Here is a 13,849-nt window from a genome sequence, read left to right as displayed (position 1 = left end):
CTTTTTAGGATACTAGGATATGTCTGTCTTTCTGTCTGTACGACAAAGTCACCTTCACTTATTGGTGAGTTGGCTTTCGAACTTACAAAGTACTTCTTATGCATAGTTTTTGTTTTTTTGAGAAAGTTTTTGTTTATATATTGATTCCTTGAGTTTGTTTTTATGGTAAAATGTTTCTGTGGATTTGTAATGGAAAAGTTGCATTTTAATATGTACACAATAAATAAATATGTAAATGCTTGTAGTCAAAAACAAAAGTTATTATTTTATAGCAGTAGCATTTTTACCTACATATAAACGATATTATTATTTATATTACACGAGTTGAGTATTATTTGAAAATCAAATAATTGATTGTCATTTGTTATCGTTTAATATAAATTAAGTTAAACATATTTAATGTAGCAGATTTCAAAATTGTGAATATTTGAATTGTCTTTTCTTCTAAGTTTTTATTGATTTAGCTTGTTCTATAGCTTTGTCAACTTCCTAAAAAAAATTTAAAATTTAATACATTCGCAACAATAATATTTCTATTTATTAGATTTGACATTTTTTGCAACAAATTTTTTTAACAACAAAAAAAAACTGATAACATAAAGTAGTAAAAATTTATGTAGGAAGCAAAATATCTCAAAAATGTTGGACCAATTTTGGTTTATTAGCTATTTCTCTGAAACATGCACCTTCTAATGCACAGCCTAGTGAGGCAAGGGACTAAGATTCTGATACAGTAAAGTTGTCAACAAACATGTACCTTCAAATATATGTACACTTTTTCTTTGAACTAATTCCCTTGAATATTATTTTACTCACCTCTGTGGTCAAAATTTGTTTAAGTATTAGACAATCTAATAACTGGTTTCTGTGTACACAAAATAATTGTTAGATTTTATTTTCATATACTCTATCTTTAGGGAATGTTCGTTAGTCTGAATATATATTAATAACAATCGTAAAGCACATAGTAATTATACACAATATTAGCAAAGCAGTCTAAGGCCTTTACATCTGGTTTACTTAATTAGTTTCTCCCTTTAGGTAATGTTATTTATTTATTGATATGAAAAATAAGCAAAATCTTACAATAGGTATTTTCCTTGCATTTCCCACAAAGTTATTATTTAAAAATTGGGGAAGTCCACAGATATCTTTATCATTATTTAGGTAGGTGTATAATGGAACCCTGTAAAATAATAAGATAATTAGTTAGATAAGAAATAAAGCAAACGGGATAGTTACATTAAAGGCATTCTTTTAAATGTTAATTACCCTTTTTTTGGTTGTGAGAAAAATCCTAGGGATAAAGTAACAGGATGACTGTCTGTACCAAAGGATCTCGCTAACCACTGAACCGATATGGTTCTCCTTTACAGTGTAGCTTTTCATAGTTCCTGGGAAGGTTTGTGACTATTTTTTTGAAATCTAATAAAAATAGGGTTTTCGAATTCAACTCCCCCTTCACAAGTGACCCTAGAGGCTTCTAGGGGCGTTGCCGCTATTCTTTCTATATAGATGGTATAACACTTTAAAATAACAATTTATTTTATAATATAATAATTTTAAAACTAAGAGGCTTGAACTAATTTCTAATTTTAAAGACACAATACCTAGGCTTTTAATACAATGAGTTTTAATGATTTTTTATATAAAAAACTCATGATAAATATAAGACCTGATATTTCCTAGAAGTTCAATGCCAAATTCTTTAGCAGACATTACATTCTTCTCCATATCACAGAAAGCTTCCAATCCAATCTCCTAAATATAATATTTATAATTAAAACAAGACTATTTTTCAGAAACGTATGCCTTTAGAAATAATAGAAAAATAACTGTTCTTTCGTGCTTAAAGTTGTATTGTAATATTTTCAACAACAAAATTTGAAAGATGATGAAAAATATACCTACCTAGCCAAGAATAAATTGAAAATCCAATGTTTGAGCAAGTTGTCGTTTCTTTAGACAAGATACTCAGTTTAAATGGATACTTCATTCAGGTTACAAACAACTATAAATTCTAGCATGTCAGTATAACCCAACAAAACCTACAGGTTATTTTTGCCATTTAATTTTTAGAATGATACATTTGCAATAAAAATGAGGCCCTTTCTTTATTTCATGACAATAATGAGCACAGTATATAATTCCAAGTTCCAACCCAATTTTCACCTACAACATGTAAAAATAATGATACCTTGCAGTAGAAGTGTAAAACAATCTTCTTTTCCTGGCTATAATGTGCATATACCCAGTCTGACTCAATCAATCCAAGATCTAGTCCAATTTCTTCCTATGATAAACAAAAACTTTGACAGAAGCATGTAGAACTTGCTTACATGTGGTAGACTGGAGCACCGAAACCCCCCCCCCCCCCTCCGCTTAGTTTTGACAAAAATCAAAAATAAGGGGGGGGTAGTTTTTTAATGTCTGGAAAACGGCAAGGAGGAAAAGTGCTCAGCAAGGCAAAGACTTAACCCCCCCCTTAATTTTGAAGAAAATCAAAAATACAGGATTTACTTGATTTACCTCACTCAACTTTCTGGCGTGTTGTACAGTGAAAAAACTACCCCCCCCCCCCCCCTTATTTTTGATTTTTGTCAAAACTAAGCGGGGGGTTAAAAAACTACCCCCCCCCCTTATTTTTGATTTTTGTCAAAACTAAGCGGGGGGTTAAAAAACTACCCCCCCCCTTATTTTTGATTTTTGTCAAAACTAAGCGGGGGGGGGGGGGGTTTCGGTGCTCCGGTCTTCACATGTAAGCAAGCACCTTTTTTACTTTTATATTAGAGTTGTGAAATACCTAATAAAATTATAAAAATGTTTAGCTTAATCTTTTATTGGAACATCGAGAAACAATAAAATATTTAAAATATACAATAATCCTTTATACTAAAGTAACAGGATGTCTGTTTGTCTTTGTGTTTGTATGTCTGTTTGTACCGAAGGATCTCGCTAACCGCTGAACCGATCGGGTTCTGCTTAACAGGGAAGCTTCTCATAGGCCCCGGGAAGGTTTATAACTATTTTCTTGGGGGGTAGGACACCCCCCAACCCTTCCAAAAAATTTAAAATACCCCCTCCAAAAAATTAAAAATACCCCCCCCCAAAAAAAATTTCTTTTTAAAACTAGAATTAAAATAGTGGGGTCGACTACCCTACCCCCCCCCAAAAAAAAAATCCTCCCCCAAAGAAATTTTTTTTTAAATTTTTCTTTTAAGTCTAAAATACCTACGAAAAATTGGTTTGATCAAACGTCCTGGGGCAAAGCCCCTAGAGGCCTGGGGCGTAGTCGCTAGTAAGGTATAAAATAGTAAATTAAAATAATACTTGCCATAATTTCTCGATTTAAACCAGTTTCTGTATTTTCTCCTGGATCAATCAACCCTCCGGGAAAACCAATTTTACCATCAAATCTAAAACAATTTTTAAATAAATCTTAATATTTCACAATCAGGTGGACTATTTGAAAACGTTAAAACGGTAGGTGAATTTTATTACCTTGATGTTTTTTTTAAATGTTACCCCTCGCATTATCAGTATATAAAATAATATATAAACTGACAGGATGATATGTATAAATCAAGACTTATAGAGTTGCTTCGCTAACAAATAACTTTTAAGACTCTATTTGTTTTGATAGTTCATTAAACTATAATTTTTAGACTTATTAAAATATACAATATAAGGTTAATTTTCTTAATTAAATCATACGAAGTTCATAATGGATTAAATGACGAAATAGTCGGTCACAAAAAAATATCAACTTCATTATTATATACGTTACCTCATATGCATATTAACCAAGGCACGAATTGGATGTTTATCCCATAATTTATCATTTGACCTAAACAATAACATATCATATCATATGATGTAGTAAGAAATTTTTTGTCTGAAGTTTAAGATTTCAATAACCAAAGAACCGATTGTGTTTTCATTTTAGGGACTAGAGGTTATCATAAATAAAAATTTGTAATCTCTGAACACAAAATTTTAAAATAATAGTCAGTAGATAGGGCAAGGTAATGTGAAATTGAGCTATTTCAGTATTCAGGCTAGGACAATAAGATAACTTTTCGTAGCTGTTAGAGTTATTGAAAGTTGTCTGGGGGTCGTTTCAGGGTGTTGTTACATCCTCAAAATATATATCTACCATATTATGCTATTGTAACAACAACATAAAACCATACATTAAACATTTAGAATTACTGTACTCTACTATACTGTAGTTTTGTGGAAAATCTATGCTAGCTTTTATAACAATCTATGTCCCCCCCCCCCTCTCTTATATACATTGTGCAGAGTGTCTACCTCAACACCAACCTTTACCACTCCTACACACACAGGGCAGGGGTGCCCCTCAACACAATCACCGTTTGGAAGAAGTAGCAGTTCTTTGCGAGCTCCGGTGCTAGCACATCCAATTATATTTTCAATAGTTTTTTAAATAAATTTGCATACAAGGTCCTCGAAAGAGGGCTTTGGGAATAAGTATAGTCACAAAAAAATAAACAAATTAATTTTCTTTTAAGTAGTATTTAATGTTTTTCTATCTATTATTTCCGACACCCAGAGGGTTGGCACAGTCATAAAAAAATAAAGTCCAAATAGTAGTATGAAATTATGTTACAGTGCTGTTTAAAAGTTTAATAAAAGTTTACCCTTCCATGTGAATATTCTTAAATTCAAAGAGATTAAAGATGCATTATAAATACATTTTTGGGTACATTTTGGATACTACCATTATTCTTCTTTCAATCCCCTCTTTATTCTCTTAGGATAATTTTTTTTTTATTAATACTACATGTACTTGTGGTGTCCAAAGAAGGGTCATATTTAAAGGTATTAAAATGGTATGCTACAAGTATATGTAATTTCTTATTTAAATTTGTTATCTTAACAGTGTGATTCTGTATGAGTAAACCATTGAATCGTAAATATAAAACAAACATAGAATTAAAACAATGGATAAAATAGAGTTTAAAACTTGACGTCAATTTACGTCACTTAGTTCATCCAATAGGAGGAGAGGAGATGGGTTAAAGGGGATAGATGGGTGGTATCGTTATTTTAGCCAGCTACGAGTATCACTATATTAGATTACATAAAAATCTGGTACAAAACCCAAGTAATAGTATATGCATGATATTATGAAAACAATACTAAACAGACTAAATAATTACCTAGCAAATAAACAGACATGGGCTGCTTGTCTAGTTCCTTCTTTTCTGTAATTTTTGTCAACTTTTTCAAACATTTTAAATTCTTAACATTAAAAAAAGAATAAAATTATAAGTTAAGCCTTGATCCAAAAAGTACAGGCGCAACTAGCATATACCATGTACTGTTTAAGACCTCCAGACAAAGGTCGTGCAATCAATGAATTGGTTGTCTGTTACTTTACCTAATAGCTCGGCCAATAGCTAAATTTATAAACACTTTTAATGGAACTAGCCTTTTCTAGTAAACAATAATATCTTGAATCTTATGTCATCAAAATATTATTGATTATCTTTCTGCTATGAAGCGCATTTGCCGCGTGCAGATATAAAACAAAATGTCGTCTTTTACATAATAATTATTTTTTTTTTAATATTTAATGAGGGAAAAGAATAGTTATTTCTCACATCGTATTATAAAACAGCCTTCCGCAGATATGAAAAAAAAAATTTAAGATAAAACCATTTTTTAGGCTACGACATCTCGGGTCTAAATAAAACTGATTTTAATCCTATAATTGTACATATTTATATTCGTAGAAAACTGGAAATAATACGATGCTAGACATAATTTTTCAGTATGAGTGAGAAAAGGTTCTATTCCACCGGATATTAATCGGTTTCGATTAACATATTACAATAGCAAAGCTGTTCTACAATTAAGGAGTTTCTGTATATCCCTCTGAAACAAATTTCTTTATGACCTTAGAAGGTTGAGCCGTAGTTAGGTCGTACTTCCTTTATAGCTGCTTCGGCTTCCAGAGCCGCAGCCCGGCAATATTTCTGAATCCGAATCCCAATTAAAATCCAGTTGTAGACGGTTAAATTAGTAGAGTAAAGAGGTTTTAGTGTGTGTAAGTGTATTTTTTATTTAATAGAAAATGAAATTTAAATTGAAAATAAAAATCCTACACAGAAACGGAGAACAGACGAAAGCACACTGAAACCTCCCAAAAATAAAAAACTTCAAGAGTAGCTACATTACAAAAAGTTATGGGCATTTTTTCGCATAAAGCGGCTGTTTTAAAGTTTTTACCGCACACCCCTGACCTACACGCACGGCGAATACAGATAAAAATACATTATTACATTTTTACGGCTTAGAATGATCCTTCAAAGTTTTAAAGCCAAGCATCCTTATTTCTTTTTGCATAATTATAGGGTTAAAAGGTAACAGGTTCGAGTCACAAGAATGTAAAAAAAAACTTTGGATAATTTGTAGTAAAAATATCTTATTGTTGTTCTCTAATTTCCTGTCTAGGTCTGGGGAAGGTTTATATCTATTTTGGAGAGGATTCCACCAACAGCCCAATAAAACCCACCCCTTGAAAAAAACAACCCCAAAAAATCACTCTGTCTTTTTAAAAAGTAAATTAAAATCGTGGGGTCAAACCTAAAGGGGAGTAGTCAAAGGTTTAACACATTTTATTACGACTACTTTAATACATACCTTGAGATATAAATATCTTTTAACTAGGCTGTTAAAGCTAATAAACTGTCGGGTATTTTACCTTTAATGTCGAGATCGGTAGCAGCGCAGCTACTACACAACTAGGGACTTCCATACGTCGTTAGCTCAACTGAGTAAAGTCAATAATTTGACTAAGTACATCTGTAAAAGTTCTTGTTAAATGAGAGATTTAAAAAGATAGATTACAATATATTAACTGGCAAAGTTCCTTACAGATCTGTGTAAATCTAGCATATAGTCAGTTATTAATGCGCTACTCATGGGCATTATTATCGATTTGTTAGTTTTAATGTTGCTAAAATTTAGCAGTAAAACCCTATTTAATTCTCTTATTTCCATGAATATTCTCAAATTTACAAGAACAATCATATCCTGAACATAAAAATGTAAAATCAAAAAACCTGCCTGACCTTAGTGGCGGGGACCTTTTTTCGTCTGCTAGCAAATAGCTTTCTGCTTGTTTGTAGCGACTTGGATGTGTTTATATTTCCGACGCTATTGGCTGATATTCAAAGACCCAAAAGGAACGCTGACACAGGATCCCAACGTTGACAGACTTACATATAGCTATTCACCCCTCCCTTCTTTTACTTTAATTTCATAAGAGATAATGAAGATAAATATGCACACAGGACTCAGGAGCTCAAATTTTTAAAAAATATTTTATAAAGATACAGAAATTTTCACATTTAGTGATTTCTTGCCAATGCCAACTGACATTTTACTTTATTTTATAATCTCCATGTTTTACTTTTAAAATGGGATTTTCACATATATTTACATTTACTTTATTACAAACTTTGTCCGTCCGTCTGTAACTCTTTTTTAGGTGAAATTGATTATATTTATAATCCTCACTTCTTATGAATGTTGCCATACTTGTTGTTATACTTATTTTGCCATTTGAATCAGGGAGGAAGGGGACATTGGGCTGTTTATTACACTAGTCCTCAAAGTCTTATTATAACGTTTCTTATACGTTATTTAACAACCTTAGGGACTTTTATTAAATTTTTATAGGTTGATTCATTTAGCTTAGTGTCCAAAATTTTTGACCCCAAATTATGATCTACAGAAGAGGTAATTTTGTGCATAATCCTTAAGGATGTTCATCAATTTATCGGCCATTGGCTTATCCCTTTAGATCCCTGCATTTGAATACTATCCAGTGCAATGAGTTTAACAAAATAGGTAAATGTAATTACCAAGGGATAAACGATGCGATGCTGGAAAACCGACAGAAGTGCCAAGTAAGGTATACAATATATGCTATTGCTCACAGGGTCATAAGTACATTAAAAAGAAATTTCCAACTCCTATCTCAAATAGCAGTCAAGAAAATTTCGTTGATAATTTCCAACTATATCAAATATCAACCAGGTAATAAGAAGTAGGACTGTGATTGAAGTACAGACAATTTGGAAAAATTACAGCTCACTAAACTCCCCCCCCCCCCTTGCCCCTTTTCAAACTCTAGATGGGGGTTGTCCTTGATTCCCTCTGGAGATATTTTAGGGGTTACAGCCATCTTTTACTAAATTACAAATATACACAATTTTATACCCTGGAAAGCTGTGGCAGCGGTTTCCCCCCTCCTCCCTTACGGTAAAATTTTACCGTAACCGTGGTAAAAACACTTTTTGTGGTATTTTCTCACGGTTTTTACCAGCTTTTTTTACCACAATTTTCGGTCAAATTTTACCAGATTTCCGGTAAAATATTACCATTTTAGGACGCAAATTTATACCAGATTTTGACCAATTTTTACCACTTTTTTGGTAAAATCTTACCGCAAATTTCTGTAAGATTTTACCGAAAAAGTGGTAAAACTGTTCAACACCTGGTAATATTTTTGTCCTAAATTGGTAAAATTTTACCGGAAATCGGGTAAAAATTGACCAAAAATTGTGGTAAAATCGGGTGGTAAAAATCGTGAGAAAGTGGTAAAAAACGACTGACCCTAATTATAGAGAAGCTTCGCTTTTAAAAATAGAAAAAATTATAAAATTTTTTGTTGTATTTTTATATTTATTTAACTTAAACATAAAATAATAATTCTAATAATCAGCAGCCGTTCTCAATGTCTCGCAGCTGAGGACCCTTGGGTGCGCCGCCAAACACACAAGTGTTCTTGATTCTACTGCTCTGGCCGAAAACTGTTGCGCAACCTCCTGGATTTGCTGGGCACCGGCCCCATTCCCTCGTATCACTGATATTCAACCTGGAATAAAATTGCTCATTAGTTAATTAGATAATTACAGGGATATAAAGGGATAAGACAATGGCTGATAAATTGATGTTCATCTCTAATGATGATACACATCGTTACCCCTTCTGTAGATTACAATAAGTGATTGAAATGTTAGGACACTCAACTTAATGAACCAACCAATAAAAAATCAATAAAAGTATCCAAGGTTGTTAGGCCAAAGAATAAGAAAATGTTATTTGAAAACTTTGGGGGCTAGTGTAATTTACAGCCCAATGTCCCATCCCTCCCTACTAAATATCTAATCTATAATACAAAGTAGAACGATGTCTGTCTGTCTGTCCGTCCGTCCCAAAGATAAAGCCTATACTCGCTGTTTACGCAAATGTGTCAGAACTTCCCCCCCCCCTTACTCTCAAACCTAAATTTTTTCTTTTGAAAGCAAAAATAAAAGTGTGTAGGTTCGACTCCCCCTCTCCCCCCTCATTCATTTCCTACAGGCATCTTGACACGTGGCAAAAAAATCAGCAAACTTATCTAACTAAACATCTTTGAAAACGCAGAACGAGAAAAAATAAAGGGAAAGCTTACCTGGAAAACATAAGCAGTAACAACATCCGTGGCTAACAAGAACAGGCTGGGGCCATAGTACTCGGCATTACTGATTATATGCTTCAAACTGTTGGGCAAACTTCCCTCCATCACGTGGCGTATGGAGTCGCTGAACGCGGGGTCCTAAGTTATGGAGGATTAAATGAAGGAAGGAAGTGGACTGTTTATTACACTAGTCCCCAAAGCTTTATTTTCTTCTTTGTTGCTTTAACAACTCTAGGGACTTTTATTGAATTTTGAATGGTTGATTAATCAAGTTAAGTGTCTAAAGCTTTCAACAACTAATTATACTCCACAGAAGGGGTAATTTTGTGTATCATCATTGCTGATGTACATCAATTTATCCGCCATTGTCTTGTCCCTTTAGATCCCTGTCCCAAACAAGTACTAATATTAGATAAATTTAGACCTAAACCCCAGGCAGGGAGGGTAAAATGGTGTAAATATCATAATGGTATCCAAAGTTTCAGAAACAAGTTTACTTATTCGTCAACTCAAAAACTTTGAGTACCTAATTTTTATTAGGTAAATCTTGATTTAATTTCAATACTTCGTCTTTTGTCCTATCCCATAAGAACCATGTTTCCCGTTGTGTCTACAGAAACGTAAATTATTTTAGTACAATCTTTTTTTAAACTTAAACAATATTTTACTTCGTCTTAAATCATTTAATAACCCATTCCTGAATAGCCTTCTTTAAGAAGTTGAGCATAGATTTTAGCAAGGCAGCCCGCTAAGGTAGGCAGGTCAAACCAGGCTTGGGTACGTCCTAAATAATCAGATAGATTGATATTAATAATATGTTTTGTTATATTTAACTATTTTCAATAGTATAGGGCTACGTTATAGGATTTTATTTTTATTTAAGCAAAGTTTGTGTTATACAATATAAGATTAAAATCAATATTTCTTCATATATCCTATCTCTTTTTTACATTTTCGCATATCTTTATAATATTTTATCATTTCTTATTCAACTTCTATAAATGCCAGGAAAGGAAGTTACACTGGACTGTAAGTTTTACTGGTCTTGAAGGTTTAATCAACACATCTCTCATTCGTTGGCTTGCAACTTAAAAAACTTATCGTCCATTGTCTTATCCCTTAAGATCCCTGTATAAATAAACAATGCATACCTGTTGAATAAGATGAGAAGCTAGCCTAGAGCTAGAACCTGAGCCACTAGGACCAGCAATGGGATCAACAGCATCCGCATCCTGAGCCGCCGCCAGCTCCTCCTGAGCGGCTATGGCCGCTACGTCATGAATAGTTTCTGCCTCCTCAATAACTTTGGTTAGTCGTTCCTCTTTAGTTCCAACCTACAAGATTGTTGTTTATGTACTAAAACCATCTATTTCAAAATTGAAAATATAAGGGCACAACTATTATGCCGCTTAGGGGTATTGTACCAAACATATAAATCTTTAAATTTTTGATGACATGAAGCATACCCATGAAAAGTCTAAATTAATTGTTTTATTCCTGATCATACCGTCCCCCCACTAAGATTTTTTCTCAATTACTGAAAAGTCTTATACTGAAAACCAGTTCTAATCCTCCAGATATTACGGTTTCGAAGCCATACTGGAATAAGTTATACCTGGATCTGGAAGGGTTGATGCTTCCTACAGTGGTCCACCTCTAACTCCCGCCTGTTGATGAAGGTTGTTAGTCACGCGTGGGTCTGAAAAACTTGCCATGTCCAGGTTTGTGATTAGATCTATCACTCTTACAGCCCTAAATAATATTTTTTATTCCATCGTATTATAGATAGCTTTCTGTGGATATTCAAATAAAAATCATATAATTAAAGCCAGTTTTGTTAGCCCTGAGAGGCTTAAGGCTTAGGCTACCAAAACTGGTACTTGTATTATGATTTTTATTTGGAAAATGGTCAGTATACATGTTTTATCATTATGGCTGAGAACCGTTTCTAATCGATTTTAATTTGTTTCGAAGCCACGCTGGAAAAAGAATGAAAAACAAATTTTTCTAAACTTTTGAATATATTTCTTATTATAAAATATCTACTTTATTATAATATGCTTTGTTTGTCCGCTTTATACGTCTGTGATGCAATCTTTAACATGCGATCCTTTTCAAGACAGACGGCGAGAAACCAGTATATAATTTACTACGTCCGTCGGTCATGCTTTAAAAGACAAAGAAACTTATTTTTATAAATTGTGCGTATTTTTCTTTATTTCTATGATATACATTATGGATGATGTCAACCTTGTTTTTTTACCTAGCTTTCAGTGTAATACTTGTATATCAAACCATGAAAAACATACCTAGTAACAAAAGTAATGTGTTCCAATTCACTGCTGGCCAACTGTATGACCTTAAGGAGTGACTCCAACATGCCGCAGGACACCAGCGCCTCGCCGCCGCTCTCATACGACGCCAGGTGGTACAGGAACAGCCCGGAATACAGCAGACCCTGAATATTTTGGTTAGGTTAAAAAGTTATCATTCCTAAGTAAAGAACAGAATAAAAATATGGAAATAAATATTATATATTTAAAGTAATAAAGAAAGATGGATAAATAAAGATCGGTCTTGTATGTATTTGATTTGTTTGGTTTTATTTTCTTCCATTCTAGTTTGTAAAGAGAGTTTAAAAATGCATATTTTAAAAATTAACAATGCTGAGCTTACAAACCGCTGGATCGATCTGTATGGTTCTCCTATTCAATTAGCTTCTCATAAGATCAGGGAATGTTTATAACTATATATATATATTCTCACTCCTAGGAAAAGTAACCCTAATATTGTTTTTTTTTTAATTCTTATTAAAACTAAACAGTAAAGAAAGGGCACCCCAGTACATTTTACGAATGCTCTATACAAGGTGAAATTCCGAGATCTTAAGCTTCAGACAAAAAAAAGCCTTCCTACTTTATAAAATAAGACATGTGAAAAGCCATTAAAGGGAGTGTGAACGTAAAAATTTCTCATCTGATTATCAAATCTTAACATTTACTAAGCACATTTCACTACACTGATCAACCAAAAACGTCCTATTAACAAAAATATCCAGGAATAATGCCTTGATTTTATGGTATTTTGAGAGGGAAAAAGGAAAAAACAGGGAAAATCTGAACGTTTTTGATTCTTATAATGTTTGTAGGGATATTTAACTTGTCATATATAGTTGAAACAATTTACTTACTGTTAAGGATTTATTTTATGCTATAAAATTGCCAATTAGTTTTTTTATAACGTAGTTATAGTTAGGTAATAAAGACATATTTTAAATTCGTATTATTGACAAAAAAAATACCTCACTGTCTACAAAGGGTTGAATCTCATAGGTTATTTAAAATAATAATATCCTTTTTTATTGTGTTGGACAATAAATAACCCACTTTGGAGAATTAGTTTACACTTTTATCAGACTGTTTATAAAAAAATATTGCGTCTTTATTATTTACAAATTTGTAATTAAAGGTGGGCAAGAGATGGGCCATCTAAAGTTAATTGGATAATAATAAAAAACCTGTTTCTGGCTTTGTTATTGTATTTGGTTTTCAATAAAAAATATTGCTTATTTTATCAATTTCTAAGTAACTATACATTGGTTTAAAGCAAGGATTATGTTAAAAGTCAGCTTAACTGTTAGGAAAAATCTAGAACTATGTGAAAAAGTTTAATTTTAGCTATAATGGGAGAAAAAATCAATTTAATGGACATTTTATATAATACGGAAAATTTCTTCCTTTCCCTGTACCTTATAAAAATCGTCGGAAAAAGCCGTTTTTTAAGCAAACAAAAGCGCATTTTGCTCTATCTGTGAGATATTATGAATGAGATAATGTTAAGATTTGATATTAAGATGAGAAAAATTTACGTTCACAGTCCCTTTAAAGACACAATACCTGTAATAATAATGTACAAACTTTTCAACCAATAATAATACCCTGGCCTTTCTAATTATAAGCCTAGGCAGAGCCATGCTGGTGATGCTAGCTCAAGCGTGGACCGTGGTTTATATAGAACTGAACTACTGAAGCCAATAACCAATTACAGGGTTACGAAAGTTTAAATTGATGTTATTTTTTTTTAATGTTAATATTGAATGTAATATAGTTTTGTAATGACATATAAAATATATTCGATAGAATATAAAAAAAATATAGTGCATTCAATATTAAAAAAAATATTTAAATATATATAGTTGTTAACCATATATATGAATCTATTTCCGGCCGGGTTCTTAAAAGATAATGCCGCGTTTTTTTGACATTTTTTACGCTATGAATAACAAGCGCGACATTCGCGAAATCTAAAAGAGTATACAATGATTTATTTAATTATTTCGCTTTTGATGGT

The 13,849-nt window shown here is 32.4% G+C and overlaps 3 protein-coding genes across 4 annotated transcripts; all 3 read right to left on the bottom strand.

Moving 5' to 3' along the window:
• Positions 1–316: 316 nt before the first annotated feature.
• LOC145323122 (U8 snoRNA-decapping enzyme-like) lies at positions 317–5,266 on the bottom strand. Its single transcript, XM_080165509.1, has 8 exons — positions 5,187–5,266; positions 3,788–3,847; positions 3,331–3,416; positions 2,198–2,289; positions 1,676–1,761; positions 1,102–1,186; positions 817–867; positions 317–489 (listed from the first exon to the last, which is right to left on the bottom strand). The coding sequence occupies exons 1-8, from the start codon at positions 5,258–5,260 to the stop codon at positions 445–447; spliced, it is 579 nt and encodes a 192-aa protein (XP_080021635.1). The 5' UTR covers positions 5,261–5,266; the 3' UTR covers positions 317–444.
• A 3,434-nt stretch (positions 5,267–8,700) lies between these two features.
• On the bottom strand, positions 8,701–9,664 carry LOC145322766 (uncharacterized). The gene is made up of 2 exons (XM_080165022.1): positions 9,494–9,664; positions 8,701–8,914 (listed from the first exon to the last, which is right to left on the bottom strand). Exons 1-2 carry the CDS (start codon positions 9,517–9,519, stop codon positions 8,758–8,760), a joined length of 183 nt encoding a protein of 60 aa, XP_080021148.1. The 5' UTR covers positions 9,520–9,664; the 3' UTR covers positions 8,701–8,757.
• Positions 9,665–10,190: 526 nt separating this feature from the next.
• LOC145322764 (E3 ubiquitin-protein ligase HUWE1-like) lies at positions 10,191–13,528 on the bottom strand. Of its 2 annotated transcripts, XR_013880802.1 has the most exons (5): positions 13,396–13,528; positions 11,809–11,957; positions 11,115–11,251; positions 10,651–10,833; positions 10,191–10,283 (listed from the first exon to the last, which is right to left on the bottom strand). XR_013880802.1 is itself a non-coding variant. In XM_080165021.1 (3 exons), exons 1-2 carry the CDS (start codon positions 11,877–11,879, stop codon positions 11,140–11,142), a joined length of 183 nt encoding a protein of 60 aa, XP_080021147.1. In that variant the 5' UTR covers positions 11,880–12,024; the 3' UTR covers positions 10,696–10,833; positions 11,115–11,139. The 2 variants fall into 2 exon arrangements, 1 of the variants encoding a protein (XP_080021147.1); XM_080165021.1 differs by lacking the exons at positions 10,191–10,283; positions 13,396–13,528 and having other exon boundaries at positions 10,696–10,833; positions 11,809–12,024.
• Between the last annotated feature and the right edge of the window lie 321 nt (positions 13,529–13,849).

The sequence above is a fragment of the Acartia tonsa genome, chromosome 6 (genome assembly GCF_053477335.1).
Source record: "Acartia tonsa isolate MP-2025a chromosome 6, ASM5347733v1, whole genome shotgun sequence".
In the NCBI taxonomy this organism is placed as follows: domain Eukaryota; kingdom Metazoa; phylum Arthropoda; class Copepoda; order Calanoida; family Acartiidae; genus Acartia; species Acartia tonsa.
This window is presented reverse-complemented; position numbering and strand designations above follow the sequence as displayed.

Coding starts and splice junctions, on each gene's coding strand:
- LOC145322764 (XM_080165021.1), bottom strand. CDS start 11,879: ATGTTGGAGTCACTCCTTAAGGTCATACAGTTGGCCAGCAGTGAATTG. Junction 11,252..11,808: donor CACATTACTTTTGTTACTAG/GTATGTTTTTCA, acceptor AATATTATTTAG/GGCTGTAAGAGTGATAGATC.
- LOC145322766 (XM_080165022.1), bottom strand. CDS start 9,519: ATGTTGTTACTGCTTATGTTTTCCAG. Junction 8,915..9,493: donor TTACTGCTTATGTTTTCCAG/GTAAGCTTTCCC, acceptor ATTTTATTCCAG/GTTGAATATCAGTGATACGA.
- LOC145323122 (XM_080165509.1), bottom strand. CDS start 5,260: ATGTTTGAAAAAGTTGACAAAAATTACAGAAAAGAAGGAACTAGACAA. Junction 1,762..2,197: donor TTTTACACTTCTACTGCAAG/GTATCATTATTT, acceptor TATTATATTTAG/GAGATTGGATTGGAAGCTTT. Junction 1,187..1,675: donor GAACTTCTAGGAAATATCAG/GTCTTATATTTA, acceptor ATTATTTTACAG/GGTTCCATTATACACCTACC.